The following is a 25,367-nucleotide window of genomic DNA, read 5'->3' on the forward strand; positions in this document are numbered from 1 at the left end:
ATCCGGGAAGCCAACACACTGGAACGATTTAAAAATATGCTCAAAACCCATTTATTTGTTTAATCCGCCCATTTTTTGGTTTTGCTTATAGTATTTTTGTTTGTATCTTTGTCTTTGCATTGTTTGTAACAGTAAAATAAAATATAGACAAACATGCCTCAAAATGCGTGGTACACCGTCCGCCGTTTGTACATCTGAATGTTTCAAAAAAAAAAAAAGAAAAAAAAAAAAAAAATGACGGACCAGGGTAGTTCATTATACTAAGTAAAAGAAAAAATCAGACAACTCTACCTTTAAAACATCTTTCCAAATGTATTCTTTTCAATTAATTGAACAACAAACGTTTTTAGTAACAACCGAATCCAAGACAATGTGTCCTGTTCAAGGGTCCAAATTCAGTTAACATTTTATTTTCACTAAGTTACAATGTACCGTATAAATTCTGGAATCAGCTAATTCTACAAAGTATGTACATGTAGTCTTTAATTTAATACCTACTTTGGAACATTTTAATTGGAATGTTTAGTCTTTCCTTATTTTGTTTGTTACAAATTGTTCTGTTTGTATAAAACAAAGCATCGGGCAACATAACTTGAAAAACAAACACTTGTTATAAAAATATAACATCTTTTAAATTAGATTATATGTATACAAAATGTAAAAAATATATGTATATAAACGTTATCATCATTTCACACATGAAATATTAAAGTCACTGCAAGTTTTAAACCGTCAAAATGCAGTAGTGATTGTCGATAGGAAATACTGTTTGACAATAAACAAACCCGATCTCAACATTTGTTTAAAAAACAGCATGGACATGATGGATACAATTTAAAAATTTCAAAATATATGGTGTAAAAATACCTTTGCAAAAATAACAAATACTATATTTTCCCTCTTAAGTTGACTTGTTATCATTCTAACATAACATTTCGAACAGGGATCCTTAAAACAGGATACCTTTGAGTGCAGCAGTGTATAAAATTCCTCAGTTTAAACATAAAAACAAAACTATTATCAAACATTGCATAGTTCATTCAATATATGTATCTGCACGTTTTCCAACTTCCTATCTGTGGTTACAAATCCACCATTTTATAGTACCTGTGTTGATTTCTGTGAAATCACCGGCACATTTTGGGTTAGAAATAAAGAGCAACAAAGCAGTCGCCAATGACGTTTTTATTTTTGGAAAGACTTTTTCAAAATATAATTTTCAAATTTTAAAATATAAATGGTCTTTAACAGAATCTCAGCCCGTCCACACTGGCAAAATGAAAAAGATCCAAAAATACAATGTGCGCTATTTGCAATGATGGTTTGAGGCCATAAAGTCACCGAATTTAAGTTTCATTTCCAGTTGGGAAAAACAAATTTTTGTAGATCTTGTTGGGGGACCACCAGCTCCGAATAACTTGATGCAATAATTGCGCAGCTACTTTTAAAGACACTGTGCACACCTTTGGTAATTGTCAAAGACCGGTCTTCTCACTTGGTGTATCTCAACATATGCACAAAATAACCCTGTGGAAATTTGAACTCAATTGGTGGTTGAAGTTGCGAGATAATACTGAAAGAAAAAACACCCTTGTCACACGAAGTTGTGTGCTTTCAGATGCTTGATTTCGAGACCTCAAGTTCTAAATCTGAGGTCTCGAAATAAAATTCAAATAATATTTTAGTGGGAAATTACTTCTTTGCTCGAAAACTACGTTACTTCAGAGGGAGCTGTTTCACACAATGTATTATACTATCAACATCTCTCCATTGCTTGTTACCAAGTAACTTTTTATGCTAATAATTATTTTGACTAATTACCAATAGTGTCCAGTGCCTTACATTGATGCCCACATGATATGAGTGTACGCATGGTATGGATCTGAGAAATTGACATTGACGCAGGATGAGAAAACAAGGGTAACAAGTTTCGAGCTTTGATGTTGGGAGGTGAATGCTAACCATCAAATGGCAAGACCATACAACTACGTAACATCCGTGTGATGGAGAAAGTTCACAACCTAAAAAGCTTAGTTAACATCACACTTAAGAAGAAGCTGGAGTTTTTAGGGCATATTGCAATGAGGGACAGGGGAAATCTTGAGAAGTTGAGCAGCAGTGCATGGAGTTCAGGACGTTTTGTTGCTGGTTGCGCTGGAAGAGGAAGACGAAAGCCAGATGGACTGACAACATGTGTGGACAGAGAGGCTTGGAGAGAGTTCTTTACTCGGACCACCACGGGAGGGCGGATGCACTAATGGACTTAAGATATATATATATATATAGAGAGAGAGAGACAGCTGTGGGATCTCTGTAGTTGAAGTGCAGTTGTCCAACTCATTAAGATGGTGATTTTCAGCCCTGTCATAGTCCATTAATAATTATTACTAGCTTTTTTGGACTTTCTCCCTGATAATTTACGCACCAGAGGTGATGAATTGACCTGCAAACATGAACTGCCTCCTCCTCCATCCACAGTAGTGTCTCCCCCCTGATTCTTGTTCCTTCTCTCCATTGAATCGTAAATCTAAGACAATGACAATTATAAACAATCCATCAGGACTTGCGCTTAACGACACTGGACACTGGTAATCTCCAAAGACCAGTAGTCTCATTGGTGTATTCCAACATATGCATAACATAACGAATCTGGGAAAATGTAGACTCAATATAATTGGTCATCGAAATTGCGAGAGAATAATAAATGAAAAAACACCCTTGTTGCTTTCGTCTCAGCCTAATATAGCTTCAGTCCTGAAGTCTTTTATTAAAGTGAAAAAAGTCTCTTCCTCAAAAACTATGTTACATACATCAGAGGGAGTTTTTTCTCACACTGTTTTATACTATCAACAGCTCTCCATTGCTCGTTGCCAAGTAAGTTTTAATGCTTATTTTGAGTAATTACCAATAGTGTCCAGTGCCTTTATAGGGATTGTATAATATTTGGAAATTGAACCCGTCTTTTGACGATCCTTTTCAGGGGGGGGGGGGCATGCCAGTCAGAAGTCAGAAGCCATTCAATGCAACTATAAAGTTGATTCCCCTTAAGGCCATCCCTCTGCTGCTGCTTTCCAGGTTGTATCTTAAACTTGTGTGCCATCCCCGGCGTTATGTGCCAGCTACAGGCCACTAACAAAAGGGCTAGGAAGCTTGGCATGTTATTCCAGGGGTTACAAGTTAACATCATGCTCCAAGCAATTGTACTTTGTTCAACCCCAAAGTTTCAAATGGAAACAATAACATACCTGTTCTTCTAGGGAACTGAATCGTGCCTCGAGTGCTTTGCCTAATCTCTTCCCTTCAAAATAGTTCTTCATGCTGTATGACAAACTCCCCAGTCTGTATCAAGAGATAAGAAAACAATTTAGTTCACGGAGAAAATGTTAAGCTTGAGCTGAAACGTTCACAGGTTCGTATATCTCATGTCTATACAAGGCCAACAACAGTGCAGTACCAATGTTATACATGTGCTTGAAAGACACTGGACACTATTGGTAATTGTCAAAGACCAGACTTCTCACTTGGTGTATCTCATGCATAAAATAACAAACCTGTGAAAAATCAAATCAAAATCAAATCAAATCAAATCAAATCAAATCAAATCAAATCAAATCAAATCAAATCAAATCAACATCAAATGAATCAAATCTGAGCTCAATCGGTTGTAGAAGTTGCTAAATAATAATGAAGGAAAAACACCCTTGTCACACGAAGTTGTGTGCTTCAAGATCAGATGCTTGATTTCGAGACCTCAAAAATTCTAAATCTGAGGTCTAGAAATCAAATTCGTGGAAATTTACTTCTTTCTCGAAAACCACGTTACTTAAGGGAGGGAGCCGTTTCTCACAATGTTTTATCCTATCAACAGCTCTCCACTACTCGTACCAAGTAAGATTTTATGCTAATAATTTTTTGAGTAATTACCAATAGTGTCCACTGCCTTTAAGTGTCTTGCTCATGGGCTTAAGTTTCATTACTGGGATTCAAACCCACACTCTGTTGCTGATGACAGCACCAGAGCTTGGGTCCTGTGAACCACTCGGCCACGATCGACTGGCTTCTAGATCCATGATGACTTACTTTTCCTCGGTCATCTTTAACCGCTTCACCAGGTCCTCGTTGGTCTTTTCCTTCTTCTGGGCGAGGTAGTCCTCCCCTTTAATCACTTCCCAAGTTGAGATCTCAATCTCTTCCTCAAGTCGAAGGTCTTTCTCTACAAAGAGAGTAAAAAGGCAATGAATGGTGAGGTATCAATGTACATGTACTTGCCAGGTAAATTATGTTCTTTTGAGAACTTGTCTTGCTTATAGTCTACCACCGCAGGGTAGATTTTTCAAGATTCAGGAGAATTCTCAGTTCTGAGAAGAACTGTCCTGCTTTTTAACTACTACCTGGTTGGCGGCAGGCAGAAAATCGACCGGGACTACTACATGTACATTAGTTTCAGTGGATCACAGTGAGCTCTTTATAATTTGGTTTATCTTTTTGACTAGCTTGCTCTAGTCATACATGTAGTCACCAGGAGCTATGTTACTTTGTCTTATGAACCGAGGCAAGCTGTTGTAAAGCAACGTACAGAGAGCCTGGTATCCTTCACTAACCCCAACAGGCTAAAATATTTTTAGCATGTGGCCTCCATCCTTACATGTCCTCTCCTCCTAGGTCACTCCAAATTACTTTGTTTGAAATTACAATCATAACAGTGTATCCAGCACTTTAAAGGCACTGGACACTATGGTAATTGTAACTACTCAAAATAAATGTTATCAATGGTAAGGAGCACAAAGAGCTGTTGATAGTAAAACAAATTATTGTGAGAAACAGCTCCCTCTGAAGTACATATTTGGCAGGTAATTTCTCACTCGAATACTAAAATACTTCAGGCCTGAAGCATTATTTTAGGAATCCGAAAGCACAAAAATACACTTTCATATTTCTCTAGCAACTTCGATGACTAATAAAAAGTCAAAATTTTCACAGATTTTTAATTGTATGCATATGTTGGGATACACCTTTTAAGGGGATGAGACTAGAGCAAGCTAGTCGAAACATTGAGCGGTAGTGAACATCAACAAAGTTCCACAAGCTAAAGAAGTAGTCCCAGCCAATTTTCTACCTTCCGCCTGGGTGGTAGTTTAAAAGCAGGACAGTTCCTTTAAGAATACTCCCGAAATCCGAAAATGTACTCAGCAGTAGTAGAATAAATAGAAATACAGTTCTCTAAAGAACAAACTCTACCTGGCAAGTAGACACAAAAATGGTGTTACGGCATACCAAATATTTCATTAATATTTATCATTATAGGGAAAATCGTCAACTTACTCATCAAATTGTCTGACCGATACAACTCTTTCCTACATGGACAGCATTTACTCCATGCCCAGCGGATCACTTGGTAGACATGAACCACGATGATAAACGGCGGGATGACGAAAGGCTGTCGATAGTATTCCTCGACGAGTTGATAACGTTGGAACCTCCAGAAAATATCCGTTTTCTCATGGACACGTGTAAATGTGTTACTTTGGGTAAGAAGAAAAAAAATTACAAACCCCCTAATAATGTTTAAAATAAAAATAAAAATAAAAAATTTATGCAAGTTCGCCCAAAACAAAGCTTAAAGCCATTCTAGATATAGGGCTACAAGAAAGAAAACATATAGAAGCAGAAAGTCAGTGGAGCTGAAGGTAGGAATTGATATTCCTCTTAAAAGATGGAAGATCATAGGATGAAGGGAAACATGCACCAGGCAAGGAGTTCCAAAGAGTTGCAGCACGAGGGAAAAAGCTACTGGAGTACATGTTGCTCCTTGATCTACATCTTGACACAGCCACAGTAAGGATGAGAGCAAGCAGAAAGCCTGGTTCGCGCTCAAACACCCTGACATGAGGAACAAGATTGGATAGACTGGTGGAACAATTACCATGGAAATATCTGTAAAACAGGCAGAGGCTGGCTACAGACCTTCGGTGAGAAAAACAAAAAGTGCTTACTTTAACATCGCAATGAGGAGATTCAAGAGGAGTATGTTGCTTATGAAGAGATACATTGCCAGGACGATGGTACCAAACCAAGAATGGCGCGGACACAATTCCATGCCATCAACTATCTCTTCCTTATTGTCGACACAATTCATTTCTGCCCCTTGTTATTTTAAAGAAAAGAAAACATGGTTGTTATATATAATTTTACAATTTTTTACACAGCGCTTTACACACATGAGGGCCGCTCAAAGCACTTCCAACATTATTACCCATAATTTTTCGCTGGGTCATTTAATTAATTCCTTAAAGACACTGGACACTCTTGGTTATTACTCAAAATAAATATTAGCATAAAATCTTTCTTGGTAACGAGTTATAGGGAGCTGTTGATAGTATAAAACATTGTGAGAAACGGCCCCTTTTTGTCGTGAAGTAGTTTTTCGAGAAAGACATTATTTTCCAACAACTTGATTTCGAGACCTCAGATTTAGAATTTGAGGTTGTAAAAACAAGCATATGAAAGCACACAATTTCGAGTGGCAAGGGTTTACTTTCACTATTATCTCGCAACTTCGACGACCGATTGAACTCAAATTTCACAGAGAAAACAGCAAGTCATAAGACTGGTCCAGTGTCTTTAAACAATTTCAGCTCCCTATAGGGAGTATACAGTGCGTGCAACAATATAAGCTACTAGGCAACTTACTGTCCATTTCGTCTAAGAACAACTCTCCATACAGCTGGAAGTAGGTCCTAAAGAAAACACCTTTCGCAATCGTCAGAGGGTCCTCAGTGTTGGGAAAGAGGATGGACTGGCAGGCTACTCCATAGGACACCATGAACACGAGCAGGATACAGATGAATATGGACAAATCCACCATCTATTGCAAGATAATAACGGAACATCTTGGGAGGCTAACTCATCTGAAGGCACCCCGACATTAACCAGAATTCACAAATATTAAAGACAGTTTATCTATTCTGATTGGTTGAGAGTTTGTCACTCGGGTGTGTTTAAACCGCTGATAAAGACACGGCCAAAAGTGTTTCAACATTTTGTAGGCGCGACTCGCAAGCTTGCACCTGTGCTTATAAGACAGTTTAGTCATTCCTATTGGTCCAGTGAAACGGCTGGAACACCTCTGCCACATCACACGCGATCTCCTTATAAGGAGTTTTTACCAGAGGGCCTTACCATTTCATAGCTGGAGGGGTGTTTTGTTGAAAGAAATCATTGAACAATTATAGTTTCTTTTTATACTTCTGGACCAAAAAGTTTTGATGTTCTTTGACCGAAAAGGTATTTATGGGCATAAAAATGTGCTTGGCTGGTATTAAACACTCTGTTTAAAACTGGCTGCAGTCTGGATGCTGATAATTACCCTCGCATCCAGCTCAGGTAACTATTGCATCCTGACTTCAACCGGTATTAAACCGGTTTAAATTATTTGTTCCCTTATTATTGAGCAGCAAAGGGAGAAACAACAGTAGCTAACATGGTATTTGAGGCATTGATTTGGTTTTCGATTACACCACGTGTGTGTTTAGCTGCCAGGTAAGTTTTGTTCTTTAGGGAACGGTCTTGCTATTCTATCACCTAGAGTATATTTTCACATTTCGGGAGACTTCTATGTTCTGTCCTGTTTTTATCTACTCCCTTTGGCGGAAGGCAGCATGGGTCCACAACTTTCCTAGCTCTATCGGAAAATACGCATCTGCTTTCTCTGCTGCGATACTGCTATCTGATCGCATGTTCTAAAACTGCAGCCTATGGTTTAAAACTGTGGCCAATCAAACCATTGATCAAGGAGAGCCAGGGACTCCCAACAGAATAACTGGGTCTAAAGTTTACTTGGCAGCCAACTCAAGTATATTGAAAGCTTATGGGAAACAAACTCTTACAAAAAATTCTTCCAGGGGAGTTTGCCCTGAAACATATAATAATAATATAACTAAACAAAATTACAAGTCAAAGACATACATTTCTCCACATGTCCAAACTACGTGAAACACCCATTATTGAAAGCAGAACCGAGTTTGTGACAAGCCATCAGGTTCATAATTACACTCACCAGTTTTGACAAGAGCAACCTTAAACATTATCTTTACTTATCACTAGTGCAAATTTAATATCTTTGAAATCGTTGCAGTACCCGCTGCCTAAACATAAATTGTAGGAATCGAACTGCCTCTAGCTACCGGGCAATCTCGCTGATCCAGTTGGTATTATACTGCAAAGTTCATGGGTTTGAAACCCACCCGAGTAATATGCCTGTATTTTTTTTTTCTCTCTCAGAACTCATGAAAGTATACTTGTTACTGAGTTTGTGCTACACACACCAGTGTATGTGAAAAAACCCAAAATGAATATTTTTTATCCCCGACCCAAATTTAACATCTTTCTTATCATTAACGACTGTGATAGACCAAACTGTGAGGAAAAATAAAAAACAATCGAATCAGCTTTTTAAAAATGTACGAAAGAGTTTATTACCATTCTTATGATCATGATGAGCTTGGGCCCGAGTAGCTTGCTAGCTGAGCAGATGTGAAGGATCCTCAAGTAGAACACGATAAGATCGAGCGCTAACACGATGCGCGCTGCGTCCATGGTGACGGGATGGAATCGCAGACCGATGCCGATGGCGAACATTAGAAGTGAGACAAGATCCACAGAGTTCCAGTATCCAAACAGCCAGGATTTGAAGCAGTTGTACAGTGTACAGTACTCCTGATTAAGTAGCTGAGACATAGATAGTAATAACTAATAAGGGAATGAAAGGGTAGCGACGAGTTCTTACACGGCCGTTTAAAGCCGGCAGGGTCGAATTGTGAAGGCGAGGGCCTTTAACGCGCGACAACGACCCTGCAAGGTTTTAAACGGACGTTAAAGAACAAGCACTACTCTTTTATTCCCGTTCATAAATGCCCTTTTGTTAAAAAACATTAAAAAAAAATACAATTACAGACACTTTGACAGTTGAAAATTTGAGGTTTGAAATTTTTTTTTCAAAAACTTTGTGAAAAGTCTGTTGCGCGTGGGTTGTGTGTACGCGCGCGCGCTTAGAAAAAGATTACGTGTGCGCTTAGAAGTAGATTATGCGCTGTAACTAATAACTATGATTTGCGTTCCGCGTGATAATCTTGTGCGCCTGACACGCGGAAGCCAGCTGGTTATAAACACTGGTCATTATCAACCGTTTAAACACCCCCACGTGATGCGCTCTCCACCAATAGGAGTAGAGAAACTGTCTGGGGTGTTTATGAAAGTGTAATATTAATAATATCAATAATAATAATAATAATAACAGTTCTTATTAAGCACATAATACAAAAGAAGTCTCTAAGCGCTTGGGTGGGTGAACAGGTGTGTTTTTAGTTGCGATTTAAATTGTTCTAGGGTGGGGCAGTTTTGGATTTGGTGTGGTATATTGTTCCATGTTTCAGGAGCAGTAAATTGGAAGGCACTTTGACCGTATGATTTTGTGAGACTGGATGCGGAGTGAGAAGATCTTCGCGGCTGGAGCGAAGAGTCCATGATGGATGATATTTGCTGATTAATTTGCTTAATTTTGACAGCGCGAGGGCGCTATAAATAGTATTTTTATCACTTCCTGGGGTATACACAACTCGCACTGCACAGATTAATAGGCGTTCTGTCACTTTTGTTACGCCGTAGTTTCAATTTGCTTTAGAGGTGGATTATGACGGCTCCTTTAAAAGTCTTATTGTCCGTGATGCATGGATTAGATGTCTGTGGTGGTAGGCCGTAATGTGTTCCAATCTTTAATAACTGTTTTGGGTATGAATGAATATACCCTCAGAAGTGATTGAGAACGCCCTCACGCGGTCAAAAAGGCCCAGTCTTGGAGGTAAACCGGGGCCATTTCATGTGTGCATTTGTAGATCAAAAACTGTAAACCATCATCATAATCATCATCTTCCTACACTATGTAAAAACCTCATCTGGAGAATATTCACAAACTGGTTGAAGTACAAACTAGCAGATGCGGACAAAACTCTTGGCATACAAAAAGATCAGTACATATGTGCAAGCATAGAGTATGGTGCAAGTTGTACCTCATTTTGCAGTACAATGGCCACGGAAAGTATAAATCACAGTGAGTGAATGTATTAAAAGGTAAAGGCAGTAGACACTAATGGTAATCCGTTAAAATAATTAGTAGCATATAAACTTACTTGGTAACGATCAATGGAGAGCTGTTGATAGTAAAAAACATTGTGAGAAACGGCTCCCTCTGAAGTAACGTAGTTTTTCAGAAAGAAGTAATTTTCCACAAAAATATTTGAATTTGATTCCGAGACCTCAGAATTTGATGTCTCGAAATCAAGCATCTAAACGCACAGAACTTGTGCGACAATGATGTTTTTTCGTTCATTATTCTCTCGCAACTTGATCACCAATTGAATTAAAATTTTAATAAGTTTGTAATTTATGCCGCATATATGAGTTACACCAAGTGACACGAGTGAGAAGAATGTCTTTGACAACTACCAAAGGTGTCAAGTGCCTTTTAACTTTAGTGGTGGTTGGTTCAGGGGTATTTACCAATATGACCCCTTTTGACTTTGGCTCTTACATGTCTTACAACAAAAATGGATCCTGTTGTTCAAATAAAACACTGCAAATTTGTTGTGTTCACATCATCAGGGGAATCCTCCAAAAGTGTAAAAAACACATCCTTTCTTGTCTGGCAACTTACACCTGCTATCTCCATGTAATTGCTTTTCCAAACCACGGAATTTAAATGGATCAGGCGATAACAGTGTTTCTGCTGAATGCCCAAGCAGATTTTTCACAGGGTTATTTTTATGCATATATTTTGGGACACATCAAGAGAGAAAACTGTTGGACAGTTACAAAAGGTGCCCATGCCTTTGAGCTTCACAAAATGATTCAACTCAATTCAATTCAACTCAATTCAACTCAATTCAATTCAATTCAATTCAATTCAATTCAATTCAACTCAATTCAACTCAACTCAATTCAATTCAATTCAACTCAATTCAATTCAATTCAATTCAATTCAATTCAATTCAATTCAATTCAATTCAACTCAATTCAACTCAACTCAATTCAATTCAATTCAATTCAATTCAATTCAATTCAATTCAACTCAATTCAACTCAATTCAATTTATTTATTTCATCACAGATTACAAGTAAAAAGTGAAAATTGCTTTCCCTGTGTGCACTAAAAAGATTCAAATTAGATACTTATAGAAAAACAAACAAACAAACATTACATTTTAAAAACACAGAATTAATTAAATTTTGTTAGTACATGTGTAAGCAATAAATAGCATCTTTACCTCACTGAGTTCCTCGGTGAAGAGAGTGAAAGCCCAGAAGATCAGCACCATCTCAGGAATGGAGATCTTCTCATGGAAATTAGCCAGTAAAATGTAGCTGAACAGACCAAGGAACAAAAAGTGTGCAACCTATGTGTACCAAGAAAACAGAATGGACTGTTAAAGGAACACGCGGGTTGCCTTGGATCGGACGAGTTGGTCTTTGAAAAGCGTTTGAAACCATTTGTTATGAAATGTATATGGTTAGAAAGATATTTTAAAAAGTAGAACATAATGATCCATCACTCAAAATTGCACGGTTTTCCTTATACGTCACAATCTAACACTGTCGGCCATTTTATGGAGTCAAAATTTTGACTCCACAAAATGGCCGACCGTGTTTCTTCGCAACGTAAAAGGAAAACCGTGCAATTTTGAGACATGTTTGTGTGAATCATTATGTTCTAGTTTAAAATTATCTATCTAACCATTTGCATTTCATAACAAATGGTTTTCGAAGACCAACTCGTCCGATCCAAGGCAAAGTGTTCCTTTAAAGTTCATGGAAAGTGATCAAATCTACAAAAAAGACAAAGAGTTAGTACACATACATGTACTGTACAGACTTGGGAAAGTTGAAGTTAGCGTTGGTTTTCCATGCAAATTTAAAGAAAAAATCAACTTATTTTAAAACCTTAACATAACGTGATATGGAGAAGGCTTTAGACAGATGAGGAGAAATTTTTTAAACTTGTAAGGTTCAGTGGATAACAATCACCCAACATACAAAGGGAAGAAAAAAAGGATAAATCACAGAAATCATTTAAACAGCTGATTTCTGATAAACAAAAACAATCATCTCTTCAGTGTGTGAACTGATCAACTAAACAGACATTCAACTTTCTAATTGCAAAAAGAAAAAGAGGAAATGGCCAATCACACTCGACTTTTGTACAGTGTTTTTCAGTTTTCTATGGCATTTTAAAAAAAAGAAAACAAGGAAATCGGCTGAAAAGTTGCATGCCTGACATAAATAGTGATGATGATGTTGTGGAAGAACTACTTGAACTTTGAACTTTTTGTTGCTTACCAAGCTAAAACGAAAGCTTATCACTGGCGCTTCGTAGAACAATTTCATATTGTAGAGGCAGTTATAAATGTAAGGGAGACAGCCACCTTGATGATTAGTGTGTCGATTTCTTTCCTTGCCATCAGTTTCATCACAAGCACCAACTCTAAAATATTCAATCATAAAGATCTCATTATGGGATGCTCCTTAGAAGAAAAAAACACATCCTTTTTGTCTGGCGACTTAAGCCCAGTTCATACCTCATGCGAATGTGAATGCAAATGCGAAGCGAATTTGACGTCACAACTACCCTTTCGCAGCGATATTCGCAAGTGAGTTGCCCAGAGCTGAAACTGCTGCGAATATATGTTGCGAATTGTGTGACGTCAACATTCGCTTCGCATTCTCATTCGCAGGAAGTATGAACCGGGCTTTACACCTGTTATCTTCATTAGTTGCTTTTCCAAAGGCCAGTATTCTCACTTGGTGTGTCCCAAAAAAACATTCATGTATGCATAAAGTAACAAATCTGTGAAAATTTTGTCTGTGATGAGAATAATGAAAGAAAAAACACCATTGTTGCACAAATTTGTGTGCTTTATCATCAGCTGCCTAAAAAGGCTTCAGGTCTGAAGTCTTTTACTATTTGAGTGGTGAGAAATTCCCTCTTTCTCAAAAACACCATGTAGGTTACTTCAGAGGGAGTCGTTTCTCACAATGTTTTATACTATCAACAGCTCTTCATTGCTCATCACTATTTTGAGAAATTACCAATAGTGTCCAGTGCCTTTAAGTTCGCTCACTGAAAAGCCAAAAATCGTTTGACTTTTTGTGGCCAAACTAGGACATTCTTTAACAGAACTTTCCCCTAATGTCTTAACAGGGTAAATCTGAATGACAAGGCAACCACACAGATTAGGTCCTTTTCCACATCATGGTTTGGCCGTTCATGTGAATTGGGTTTTCAGTCCCTACATGTACTTGACTGCGTGTGTTTTCCCTGGAATATTTCCCTATAGTTTTCTCCCACATCTTAAATTTGAAACTTCCTATTTTATCTTCTCTTCGCGGGGTTCTTCGTTCGTATAATGATTATACGTTATTCTCTGAGAATCTTTGGCTTTACAACCAGAATTAATAAATGAAAGATACACATTATCTGTGGGGTGTCTTGACCACATGGATAAGAGCACCGAATTCAAGCTGTTCGAGCAAAAACACTTAACTATAATTGCTTCCTCTCCACCCAGGGGTAAATGGGTATCAGTGAGGTCAGAGATCATTCTTGTGATTGATTCAGCTTATTTAGTAGCACATATTTGTTGCCTAGGCTGTTCTCAAGGAGCTGAGATGGTTTAAGGAATAACTTAAACAGCCCATACAGGGGTAACAATGTTGGAAGCGCTTTGAGATGCCCTTCGGGTGTGTAAAGTGCTATATAAAAATAAGGGAAAAAAAGGGTAGCGACGAGTTCTTACACAGCCGTTTAAAGCCAGCAGGGTCGAATTTAGCACAAAGCAATCACCCTGCAAGGTTTAAAACGGACGTTTAAGAATGAGTCACTACTCTTTTATTCCCATTTATAAATGCCCTATTGTTAATAAAACATTAAAAAAATACAATTACAGACACTTGACAGTTGAAAATTTGAGGTTTGAAATATTTTTTTTCAAAAACTTTGTGAAGAGACTATTGTGCGCGCGCTTAGAAATAGATTACGCACTGTTACTAATAGCTATGAATCGCGTTCCGCATGATAATCTTGCGCGCCTGACACGCGGAAGCCAGCCGGTTATAAACACTGGTCATTATCAACCGTTTAAACACCCCCACGTGACGCGCTCTCTACCAATAGGAGTAGAGAAACTGTTTCGGGTATTAATGAATCAAATATTACTGTTATTCTGAAAAGCTCTCAAACTCACGACATGTAACCGTCGACAGAACCCTGCTTGACTTTCATCTTTGGGAGGTCCTCATAGTCATCGTTTTGTTGAGCCTTACGTTTCATCATCTGCAATGCAGTCAGCAATCAATTTGCAAGTTAAATTCAAATTCCACATCAATCATGGTAATAATAATAATAATAGGCGATTATAATGCACCTGTATTAATCTTAAAGGCACTCAACACCTTTGGTAATTGTCATAGACTAGTATTCTCATTTGGGTGTTTTTCTTTAATTATTCTCTTTCAACTTTGATGACAATTGTGTCAGAATTTTCACAGATTTGTTAATTTTAACATTATGTAGGGATACACCAAGTGAGAAGAACAAAGGTGTCCAGTGCCTTTAAAATCATGTTAATGCACACATATACAAGTGTACAGCATATGAAAATTGAAACTTGGATGTCAAAAACATGACAAAGCAAAAAAGGCATGACTCACTGTTTTGACCGGTACACTGGGGTCATCTTTGGACATGAAGGTAACCAAACAGAGGCAAGAAAACGGTACACACATGCAGAACCAAATCTGACAAATAAAACAAGTTTGTGGAATGAGAAAAAATTAAGTTTATAAACCACAAGGGAAAACGACTAGGTGAATTTTAAAGAATTTGGAGTTGAACAAAAATTAATTAGTAGTGTTGGACTGGATTATCGTGCCAGCACTCTACAAACTGAGCTATCCAGCCCTATGTTGGTGGTCTCGCTATTTTGTCAAAATCGTTGTTCGGGGGTGCCAGTCCAAAGCCATGCAACCAAATTTTAGGTAGTAGTGCACAAGGGAAAGTTGGCGGTCTTCCTTCTGTCAATATCTGGGGGTTGCTAGCCAAACTTGGTAAATCCTTATTAGGCCTTCATTATTCATTTAAGAGGCAAGACAATTTTTCCCAAGAGGAAGGTCCATGACAAAATGAACTGATGGACCTTAAAAGAGATATTCACATAGTGTTACCCAAAACCTCTCTATATAAGCTATCTTTCCACCATGCAAAGTTTCCAAATCCTACATACATGTACTAACCTTAAACAGCCCAGTGCTACGTGATAGTCTACCCATCCAGATTTCACTCAGTAGATTTTGCACACCGTCCTGGGCAATGAATTCTTTATTCCTGCCCGCGCCAGCCAGGTTCAAACACGTCACATGACCCCAATCAGGCATCTTGCGTACGAGGAGTGTGGATGTCCGGCGCCTGTCCTCAGCAAAGCATAAGCTTAGAATGTCTATGGCCATTATCTGAAATTCCCTGTGAAACAAAAATATAATAATAGTGGATTCTTCTGTAGCGTGCTTTAAATCCCTTATTCAGTGACACTCAAGGTGAACCCCTTCCTTTTTTTTTTTTTTTTTTTGGTGCACATGCTGGGTTCTTTTACATACATTGTACATGTACATGCATTACACAACACACGGGACCAGCAGCTTTAAATCCCATCCGAAGGATGAAAAGCAATGGTTATTAGTACAGTATAGAGCTATCAGAGCTGACTGCAATCATACTCGAACAGTTGTTATACCATTGCAATGAGGCTGTTGAATAATAAAAGTTCTTTTAAATATGTTTTCTGGGGGTCTGCAACTTTTCACTGTTGTTATCTTTGCAGAATGTGCGCATAGTGTTCATTTGTTATAGGGCATAGCCTATCATCAGACTCCCAGAAAACTTATTTATATACACATGTAGCGTATAGACTGGCCAACCAAAGTGAATTTCACTGTATAGAAAATGTGTGACAATAAAACAGGTTATAACACCCCTTGCAAGTATTGTGCCTGCTCATTGGTTTAGAGCGCGTCACATGACATGTCTTAGTTTTGCTAGACGACGGCCGTGTGATAGAGCGTCGGTTTGCCATGTGCTATTCCGAAGACTAGCACATGGCGCCGTGTGCTAGTCCGACAGACTAGCACACGGCGTGCAGTACCCAGACGTCCGTTGCGTGTACGAGGATGATAAATTAATAGTCTGTAACCATTTCGGATTGTCCGACACTACATGCAACACAGTAGGTAAAAGTGTTTGCAATCTGTGTTCGCGTCGTCCGTGGATTGTAGCATTCAGGTCTGTAACTTAATAATAATAATACAGGTTTTAGAAATGTTTGGGGTGTTATAAAACAAATATTGACTGCTTTTACTCGTGCAATGGTTAAAAACTATGACTCCCTCGGTGATCCCCGGAGCGTTCTATTTTCCCTCGGCTTCGCCTCGGGAAAATAGAACGCTCCGTGGATCACCTCGGGAGTCATAGTTTTAACCATAGCACTCGAAGCAGTCAATATTTGTATACTATTGACTATTGGCATGGAGGGCTAGTAAACTGGCAAAGCTACAATTTATGCTCATTTATCTGAACTTGTTTACCATACTTCCCCAACATGTATTATACTCAGACTTCAAGATCATCTCAACAGTAATTGCTCACAACAACTACAAGAGCTTCTTCCAATTTGTGTATGGTCAAAGATTCTTTCTCTTTTTAAATCTAGCCTCCTTGGCCACTACTCACCAGCCAGTGATGATTAATTTGGATAGAACGGTTCTCCTGTATATTTTTATCATACTTGTGCAATAATTTTTTGCCATTTTTAAATTGTAGTTTTTCCTTCTTCTTTGTGATTTTATATTATTTTTATAGTATTTCTTTGTTTTCTTCGGTTGTTTGCCTGTAGTTGTGCATGTCCTTTGGTTTTTGATGTATGAACAAGGGTCTCCATTTAGTTGGCCTGTGTGCCTGTTCGGGGTTTCCCTTTTGCACCAATGTAATTTTTTTATGTGTTTGTGCAATGAAGGTAATAAAATAGTAAAATAAAAAATAAAGATCATTCTCATATCGCTGCTCCATTTCTTTGGAATAGTCTTCCTGTGAATAATCAAACACATTTGTTTGAAGCTGCTTATTTGTAACCTGCTTCATTGTAATCTATCCTTCACTCATTAAATATTTCATTGTTCTCTTTAAAGGCAGTGGACACTATTGGTATATATTACTCAAAATAATTATTATCAACAAACTTTTCTTGATTACGAGTAATGGGGAGAGGTTGATGGTATAAAACATTGTGAGAAACAGCTCCCTCTGAAGTAACGTAGTTTTTCGAGAAAGAAGTAATTTTCCACGAATTTGATTTCGAGACCTCAGATTTAGAATTTGAGGTCTCAAAATCAAGCATCTGAAAGCACACAAGTTCGTGTGACAAGGGTGTTTTTTCTTACATAGTTATCTCACAACTTCATAGACCAATTGAGCTCAAATTTTCACAGGTTTGTTATTTTATGCATATGTTGCGATTCACCAAATGAGAAGACTGGTCTTTGACAATTACCAATAGTGTCTTTAATGCGCTAAAAGCCTATTTGCATTAGGCATTTTATAAATGTCTTTATTATTGTTGTTATTAGTTATTATGACGAGGCATGTCGTCGCCAAGCAATGAAGAGTACGACTCAAGCTCTGGTGTTTTTGATCAACAGAGTTTGGGTTTGAGTCCCTGTCTCAACACCAAACTCCTTAAGGAAGCCACTTAACCTTTATTGCTTTGTCCTTTGGATGGGACGTAAAAGTCTCCATGCAGTTACACTCATCACTAAGAGAAGTTTGGGCCCCCTTGTTTTTGGCAGTGGTTGCTGAAGAGTTACTGCTGTAATGTTCCTAAGTTTATGTATTTATACTGCACATTACTTTCCCCTCGTTGACACAAACGCTCCAGATCTGTCAGCAATATCTCTAAAAGCACTCATCTTTTCGATAAAATCTTCACAGTTTAAGTTTATGGTCTACAACCTTTTAGGATTGAAACAACACAGTGGGTTACATTTACCAAAGGTTAACAATGCCTTTGAAAAAAGTATCAATGTAGAAAATAATCATGTGTAGAAAAAAATCCTTACTTGGCATTCTTGTGCATCTCGGAAGACGCTTGAGGGTTTAACGTGACCATACTTGACATTTCCTTCAGCACTTTACTGGCAAACAAAGCACCCCCGATCGAAGGTTTTCCTCTCTTCCAGAAGAGCTTGGCCATCGAGCAGCGCTGCTGGAGAACGGCCCACACAAACAATTCTTTCATGGGGTCTTTGAAGGTGCTTCCATCTAGAGAGAGGGAAAAAGGGAAAACTCTCAGGGAAAAAAAGGAACAAGACATACATGTATTACGGTAAAGCTCCAATAAACATTTTCTGCATTTTGCCCGAAAACCAAAACATCCTATTCAACAGTGGGTGTGTTTACATTGAATTAATTGGGTTATTTAACTTAATGGATGAGAATCTGCCCGGGCCAGTAAGCACCCCAACTGGTTTGTGCATGATCCAAAGTCCTGTTCGGAAAAGGAATTACATGGAGATAACAGGTGTTAGTTGTCAGATGAAAAGGATGTTGTATTCTAAGCCTCTTGCATTAATGGAGCTTGCAGGTAATGCAAAAAGACACATGGGCAAAGTCTCTTCTTAGGATATCTGTTATCAAACATGACAGGCCTTTAAACTTGTAAACAGGTAAGATATTTGAGATGTTAAAATTAACTTTTCTGGTCAGTTTCCAAAGTACGAGATGCTTTGAAAATTCTATTTGTCATGTTTGTGACCCTGCGAAACAGTCAGCTGTAAAAAGTAAGTGTTTTTCAATTCTCTCTCGATTCTGTGGCTGTGGCAACCATCGATCAAGTTGATCTACTCACCGTCATCAATGCCACTGGAATTCATCTTCACCTCGTCTTCTTTATCAGCTGGGTACGACGATTCGTAGGTGTCGAAGATGAGACGCTTCAAGACATTAGCAACATCACCAAGTGTGAAACGACAACCCTTCTGCATAAGATTGAAAGATCGCAACACAGAAATGTTTCAATCCTGTTCTGTGACTTTCAACATCAGGGCACAGACGTATCACTTATAATTGTTGGTTGCCAGGTTACATATGTTCTGCTAAAAATGGTTCAAGAAAGGTCAACACATGCCAATCGGCAGCTAGTTTCACTTGGGAATGAGCTTTATGGGATTCAGCATATGTTTACCTGAAATGTGTTAAAAAGTCTGCTTCCCCACTTTTCCCCAAAAATATTCCCTAATAAAAAAAAACATTCACCTTTTTTCAGAAATCCCACTAGCCTATGTATGTGTAAAACCATGTGTTAAATGTCTTTTGGAGGAAGGTTGGCTCTGAAAAGAACCGGTATGGTTTTGACGTTTCAATCAGAATACTCTGTTTGACTTCTAGGGAAGACGTCTCAAACAGTGTACTCTGCTCATCTTCAAGAGAAAGCTTTCTCCTGAAGACGAGCAGAGTATACTGTTTGAAATGTGGAATCCATACTGGCTGTTTCAAGAACAAACCCCTTCTCCCAAATAATGATTTGTACACATGGTTGGCACCTGTAAGTTTACTATCTAAAGTTATTATCAATTTTCTATTTGGAGTTCCAGAAAAACGCTCGCGTTGCTACAACATTGGTTCTGAAAATTTGTAGTGCATATTAATCCTGTTCTCTGGTTTTCAACAGGAACATCACATATGTCAATCAAACTGTGAAAATAACCGCGAAGTAACTATAAAATAACTGTAAAAATAATTGAAGATGTCATTAAGTCAGATGGTTACATTCCATTTTATGTAATTTTTTGTATGCTATGGATTTGTGCCTTTCTGTAAGTGCTTCGTTCTGAGAAAATAGAATTGTAGCTGTTGCAAACAAACTACCAACCAAACGGACCGATTGTATAAATGCAACAAACAGTAAATGACCTGAGGTTTCGACCCTAGCAAAGTCTTTCTCTTTAGCCTTTGAGAAAGACTCCGCTAAGGTTAAAACGTCAGGCCAGTTACTATTTTTTGCTTATTTTTTGACTGATAAATAAAAATATTTACCAGGCAATCAAACAGAAACCGAGTGTTAAGACTTACCCTTTTGGCTCTCTCTTTTGACAAAAGTTTATGCAAAACCGATGACGTACTGACCTACATGTAGAAAGATGACCAAAGAGACAAAATAAAACTTCTACTGTCAAAACAACCACGCTATGTAAAACTTTTAACTTTTAAAGGGTCACCTATTCACTTCCTAAATCAGAAATCAGAGAAGAACCTTCTGTGGATATAATGTATTTGCTCCTCCTTCAAGTATTTGTTCTTAAAGGCAGTGAAAACTATTAGTAATTATTCAAAATAATTATTAGCATAAAACCTTTATTGGTAACAAGTAATGGGGAGCTGTTGATGGTATAAAACTATGTGAGAAATGGCTCCCTGTGAAGTAACGTAGTTTTCGAGAAAGAAGTTATTTTCCACGAATTTGATTTCGAGACCTCAAATTTTGAATTTGAGGTCTCATAAATTTTGAAGTTTTTTTGTGTCGACTCCCCCCCCCCCCCAGATTTTTTCAAATCTACCCATCCAGTCAGTTTTCCCCTGGAGTGTATGAGTTGAAATTTCTCACCTCGTTGTAGAGCTTGACCAACCTACTCTGCGACAAAAACTCCTTCAGGTCAAACTGCGTCTCATCAATGCAAAGTTTGACGAACTTTGACTGGTTGTTGACTAGAGAATAGTAGACAACACTGAAGAGATCATGGTTCTGTTGGGTAACAAAATACCAGAGGCGTCAACAGAATTCTACAATTTTCATTAAAACCCTGCAATATGAGGGGCATCAAACAATTGCATGCTAGCTTATTACCACCTACAAACTAGTATCAATAGAGGGTAATCTTAAAGGCGCTGTACACGTTTGGTAATTGTCAAAGATCAGTGTTCTCACTTGGTGTATCCCATAATAAGCATAATATAACAAGCCTGTGAAAATTTGGGCTCAATTGGTCATCGAAGTTGCGAGAAAATTATGAAAGAAAAAACACCCTTTTTGGACGAACTTGTGTGCTTTCAGATAGGAGTAAAATACTTCTAGCTAGAAGTCTTTTAATTCTTTAGTGAGAAATAACCCCTTTCTCACAAGCTACACTACTTCAGAGGGAGTTGTTTCCCACAATGTTTTATATTATCAACAGCTCTCCAATGCTCGATTCCAAGTCAGTTTTTAAGTTAACATATGTTTTGAGTAATTACCAAACATGTACCTTCCCTTTAAAGACACTGGACACTACTGTAATTGTTAAAGACAGTCTTCTTACTTGGTGTATCTCTACATATGCATAACATAACAAACCTGTGAAAACTTGAGCTCAACTGGTCGTCGACGTTGCAGGATAATAATGTGAGAAAAAAACGCCATTGTCACACAAACTTGTGTGCTTTTAGATGGTTGATTTCAAGACCTCAAATTTTAAATCTGAGGTCTCGAAATCAAACTCGTGGAAAATTACTTCTTTCACGAAAACTATGTTACTTCAGAGGGAGCTGATTCTCACAATGTTTTATACTATCAACCTCTCCCCATTAATTGTAATCAAGAAAGGTTTTATGATGATAATTATTTTGAGTCATTACCAATAGTGTCCATCGCCTTTAAGCGAACTGTCATCACTCTTCACCCTCAATATTCCTTATGTTGTTACAATTGAGCAGCTAGATCTGAGAGCCTTTTGGGCATTTCAGTTAGTAGCAGAATGATGGTTGAGTAACATACATTACACTAGGCTTTTGAGATTTCATCAACAGTGTTGTTAACAAGTAGGCCTAAGTGTTTCTCAAGTCAAGTTGAGTCACAAGTCAGTTTTGCTCAAGTTAAAGCCATTGGACACTTTCGGTAAACAGTATTGTTCAGACGCCCACACTTCGTGTATCACAACTTATACATGTATATAAAATAACAAACTTGTGAAAATTTAGGCTCAATCAGTCATCGGAGTCTGGAGAAAATAACGGGAAAACCCACCCTTGTTTCCGCACGTTTCGCAGTGTCATGACATGTGTTTACAATAAATCTGTAATTCTCACTATCGAGAATTGATAATTGTTTAATGTTTTCTCAAAAAGTAAAGCATTTCATGGAATAATATTTCAAGAGAAGTCTTTCACCATTACCTTCTGTAAACCCTGTAAGTTATTTGTAAATCTGTGTATCTTTTATTTATTTTTCTGTTCTAAGAGTGTATAATGGCTTTAAGTAAGGTTACAAATCATTTAATATTATTATTATTATTATTATTATTATTTTTATGAAGTATTATTTATACAGGGTATAGCCCCCATCAGTGTAAAAACACTGTTCTCTCTGGGGGCCCTGTAGAAACAGCAAAACAAAGAACAAGAGATAAACAAATATACACATGTATATAGAACAAAACCCACAAGGGGTTATGACAAGTCAAGTCAAGCGTTGTAACCAAGTCAGTTTTTCTAGACAAGTCAAGTCACAAGTCATATTTTATGAAACATAGTGATCGTGACCAGCGGCATAGTCACCAAAAACTAGCTTAATTTTGCCAAGTTACATGTACTCTTATTGCGCTGTCGTAAAATAAACATTTATTTTGGTAAATTCTTTTAAAATCACAAGTAAATTTTGAACAAGTGAAGTTGGGCCGTGTAATTTTTCAACAAGTCAAGTCAAAAACAAATTTAAATGGCAACTTAAGTGTAAGTCACCGACTAAAATCAACATCACTGCTTGTCAAAAACACTCCAGGAATAAGTTTTTAGGACCCTTCCTCGAATAAACCACTGAAAAATTCTGCAAATAAAACAAAGGAAAAAATGTCTTGGGACAACCATTACCTTCCATGGTGCTTGTAACACAAGCTCTTTGGCTCTTTCCATTCTGTTCCAGATGGCGGCGAGCAGGAGTTCATCTTCGACTTTGCTCCCTCGGCTGGCTGCAACAGTCAAGACCAAAAGTGATACTTGTCAAACAACACCGAGTTGCATTTGGGGTGGATTTCACAAAGAGTCAGAACTAGTCTCAGGACGAGCTCGTCATAACTTAGGACTAATCTTAAAGGCAGTGGACACTATTGGTAATTACTAAAAATAATTATCAGCATAAAACCTTACTTGGTAACGAGTATTGTGGAGAGACTGATTGTATAAAACATTTTGAAAAAACGGCTACCTACCTCTGACGTAATGTAGTTTTTAAGAAAGAAGTAATTTTCCACGCATTTGATTTTGAGACCTCATATTTAGAATTTGAGGTCTCGAAATCAAGCATCTGAAAGCACACAACTTTGTGTGACTAGGACATTTTTCTTTCATTGTTATCTCGCAACTTTGACGACCGATTGAGTTCAAATTTTCACAGGTTTGTTATTGAATGCGTACTATGAATGTTGAGATACACCAACTGTTACCAATACATGCGAGACTTGCACAGCAGTCTACTGCATCCCACTTAACTATAATTGCTTCTCTCCACCCAGGGGTAAATGGGTACCTGTGAGGGCAGAGATGGTTCTTGTGATTGGTTTAGCCATGTAGCGCATATAATTGTCGCACAGGCTGTATACTCCCCAGGGAGCTGAGATGGTTTAAGGAATGATTTAAGGCCAGTGACCAGGGGTAATAATGTCGGAAGCGCTTTGAGACACCCGAAGAAAAAGCGCTATATAAAAACCGTGTATTATTATTTATTATTATTGAGATTAATCTTTTCTGTCTCATCCTCACCTTTCATGAGTGCTTTCAACATCTCCTCTTCGATTCTGTCTTTATCGTAAATACTGATGAGATGTTTCCTCTTGATGATCTTATTGATCTGATCTTTGGTGCGGATGTGATTATTTTCCTCCATATTCATCTTGCTTCTCATTATTGCGTTCAGTCTGAGGTTGTAGGTTATCCTAAAGAAGAGATTTAAAAAGCAGAACAGGGTACCTGAATTTCATAGAGCTTATATCTATAGACAATGTGACCTGTGACATAATAATAATAACAATAAAGGAAACTTGTAGTCACATTATTATTTACAAAAGAGCCACAGAGAGCCATGACTTCCTGCGGGCAGGATTTGTACACAACCAAATTGAATAAAACATAAAATCGTTGCACTGCTAATTCCCATCAACTTTTGATATACTGAAAGGGGCAACATCTCAAAACAGCTTTTACTTTCAAATTCTTGGATTTATGTGGAAATTATGACACAAATTAATGCCAACTTTTCCATCAGACCTGCGTAGTATCTTGCCTGCCAGAATACACAAAGAATGCACAAAGTTCACATGGTCTATAAGTACAACAAGTACAAGCAAAACAAAACAATGATACACCAAAAGTGCACCAATAGGAGGGCTCTGGTGTAGTTTTAGTGTACACCAATCTTTTTCAAATGACACTAATAAACTACACCAACTTGACACCAAATTGGCCTTAGAGTTGGCCAAGGTTTATAACCCCGGAATAAAGTTACTGGCCGAAATACCTTTCCAAACGTATTATCTGTGACTATAGTATCCTTCTAATTTTTTGCTTAGCAGAAAATTATTGAGCCATAATAACTGCTTAACCAGCTCATCAGTGGATTTGGTCAAGATTTCATCCTTTGCCAGTCAAGGTTCAAGGCCACTGGTTTTAGCGTCTGGCCAGTAAACTGATTGTCAGCGGGTAGGCAGAACAGGGGACCTGAATTTCATAGAGCTTCTAAGAAGCACAAAAAGTAAGCTAAGCAAAACAAAACCATGCTTACAACAAAAGTGCACCAGTAAGAGGACTCTTGCGTAGTTTTAGTGTACACCAATTTTTTTTTCAGATGACACCAATAAACTACACCAACCTGACACCAAATTGCCTTAGATTTGCCAAGGGTAGTTACCCGGAATAAAGTTACAGGCTGAAATATCTTTCTGAACCTATCATCTGCTGACTATCGTGCTCATTTTTGCATTCAGTTTGAGGTTGTAAGGCATCCTAACAAGGCGCATGAAGTTCGTACAGCGTTTGACCTTAACGCTGCTCCGCTGGCCAAATGCCAGTGGACACCGCGGCAGAGTGAAGTTACTGGCCAAACTTGCTCAACTTTGGTTAGCAGAAAATTATTAAGCCCTTTATACTGCTTAAAACCACCTCTTTGGAGTTGGTGCGTCCAGGTTTCACCCTCTGCCAGTCAGTGTTGGGGCCAGTGGTTTTAGTGTCGGGCCAGTTAACTAATATCCAAATAG

The 25,367-nt window shown here is 38.0% G+C and overlaps 1 protein-coding gene across 3 annotated transcripts in view; it reads right to left on the reverse strand.

Moving 5' to 3' along the window:
- Positions 1–288: 288 nt before the first annotated feature.
- The window catches only part of LOC139937187 (transient receptor potential cation channel subfamily M member 5-like), a 56,114-nt gene continuing 31,035 nt past the window's right edge, over positions 289–25,367 (reverse strand). For all 3 annotated transcript variants that reach the window (XM_071932248.1, XM_071932249.1, XM_071932250.1), the window contains 18 exons: positions 23,878–24,050; positions 22,990–23,087; positions 20,753–20,890; positions 20,221–20,274; positions 18,998–19,127; positions 18,210–18,411; positions 15,339–15,564; positions 14,757–14,843; positions 14,291–14,379; positions 12,387–12,531; positions 11,318–11,446; positions 8,479–8,727; positions 6,691–6,865; positions 5,994–6,144; positions 5,323–5,522; positions 4,081–4,213; positions 3,246–3,339; positions 289–2,527 (listed from right to left, as the gene is read on the reverse strand). In XM_071932248.1, coding sequence (XP_071788349.1) covers positions 2,375–2,527; positions 3,246–3,339; positions 4,081–4,213; positions 5,323–5,522; positions 5,994–6,144; positions 6,691–6,865; positions 8,479–8,727; positions 11,318–11,446; positions 12,387–12,531; positions 14,291–14,379; positions 14,757–14,843; positions 15,339–15,564; positions 18,210–18,411; positions 18,998–19,127; positions 20,221–20,274; positions 20,753–20,890; positions 22,990–23,087; positions 23,878–24,050 — 2,626 coding nt within the window. In that variant the 3' untranslated portion in view covers positions 289–2,374. The remainder of the gene's footprint in view (positions 2,528–3,245; positions 3,340–4,080; positions 4,214–5,322; positions 5,523–5,993; positions 6,145–6,690; positions 6,866–8,478; positions 8,728–11,317; positions 11,447–12,386; positions 12,532–14,290; positions 14,380–14,756; positions 14,844–15,338; positions 15,565–18,209; positions 18,412–18,997; positions 19,128–20,220; positions 20,275–20,752; positions 20,891–22,989; positions 23,088–23,877; positions 24,051–25,367) is intronic.

This window comes from Asterias amurensis, chromosome 5, assembly GCF_032118995.1.
Source record: "Asterias amurensis chromosome 5, ASM3211899v1".
Taxonomy (NCBI): Eukaryota; Metazoa; Echinodermata; class Asteroidea; order Forcipulatida; family Asteriidae; genus Asterias; species Asterias amurensis.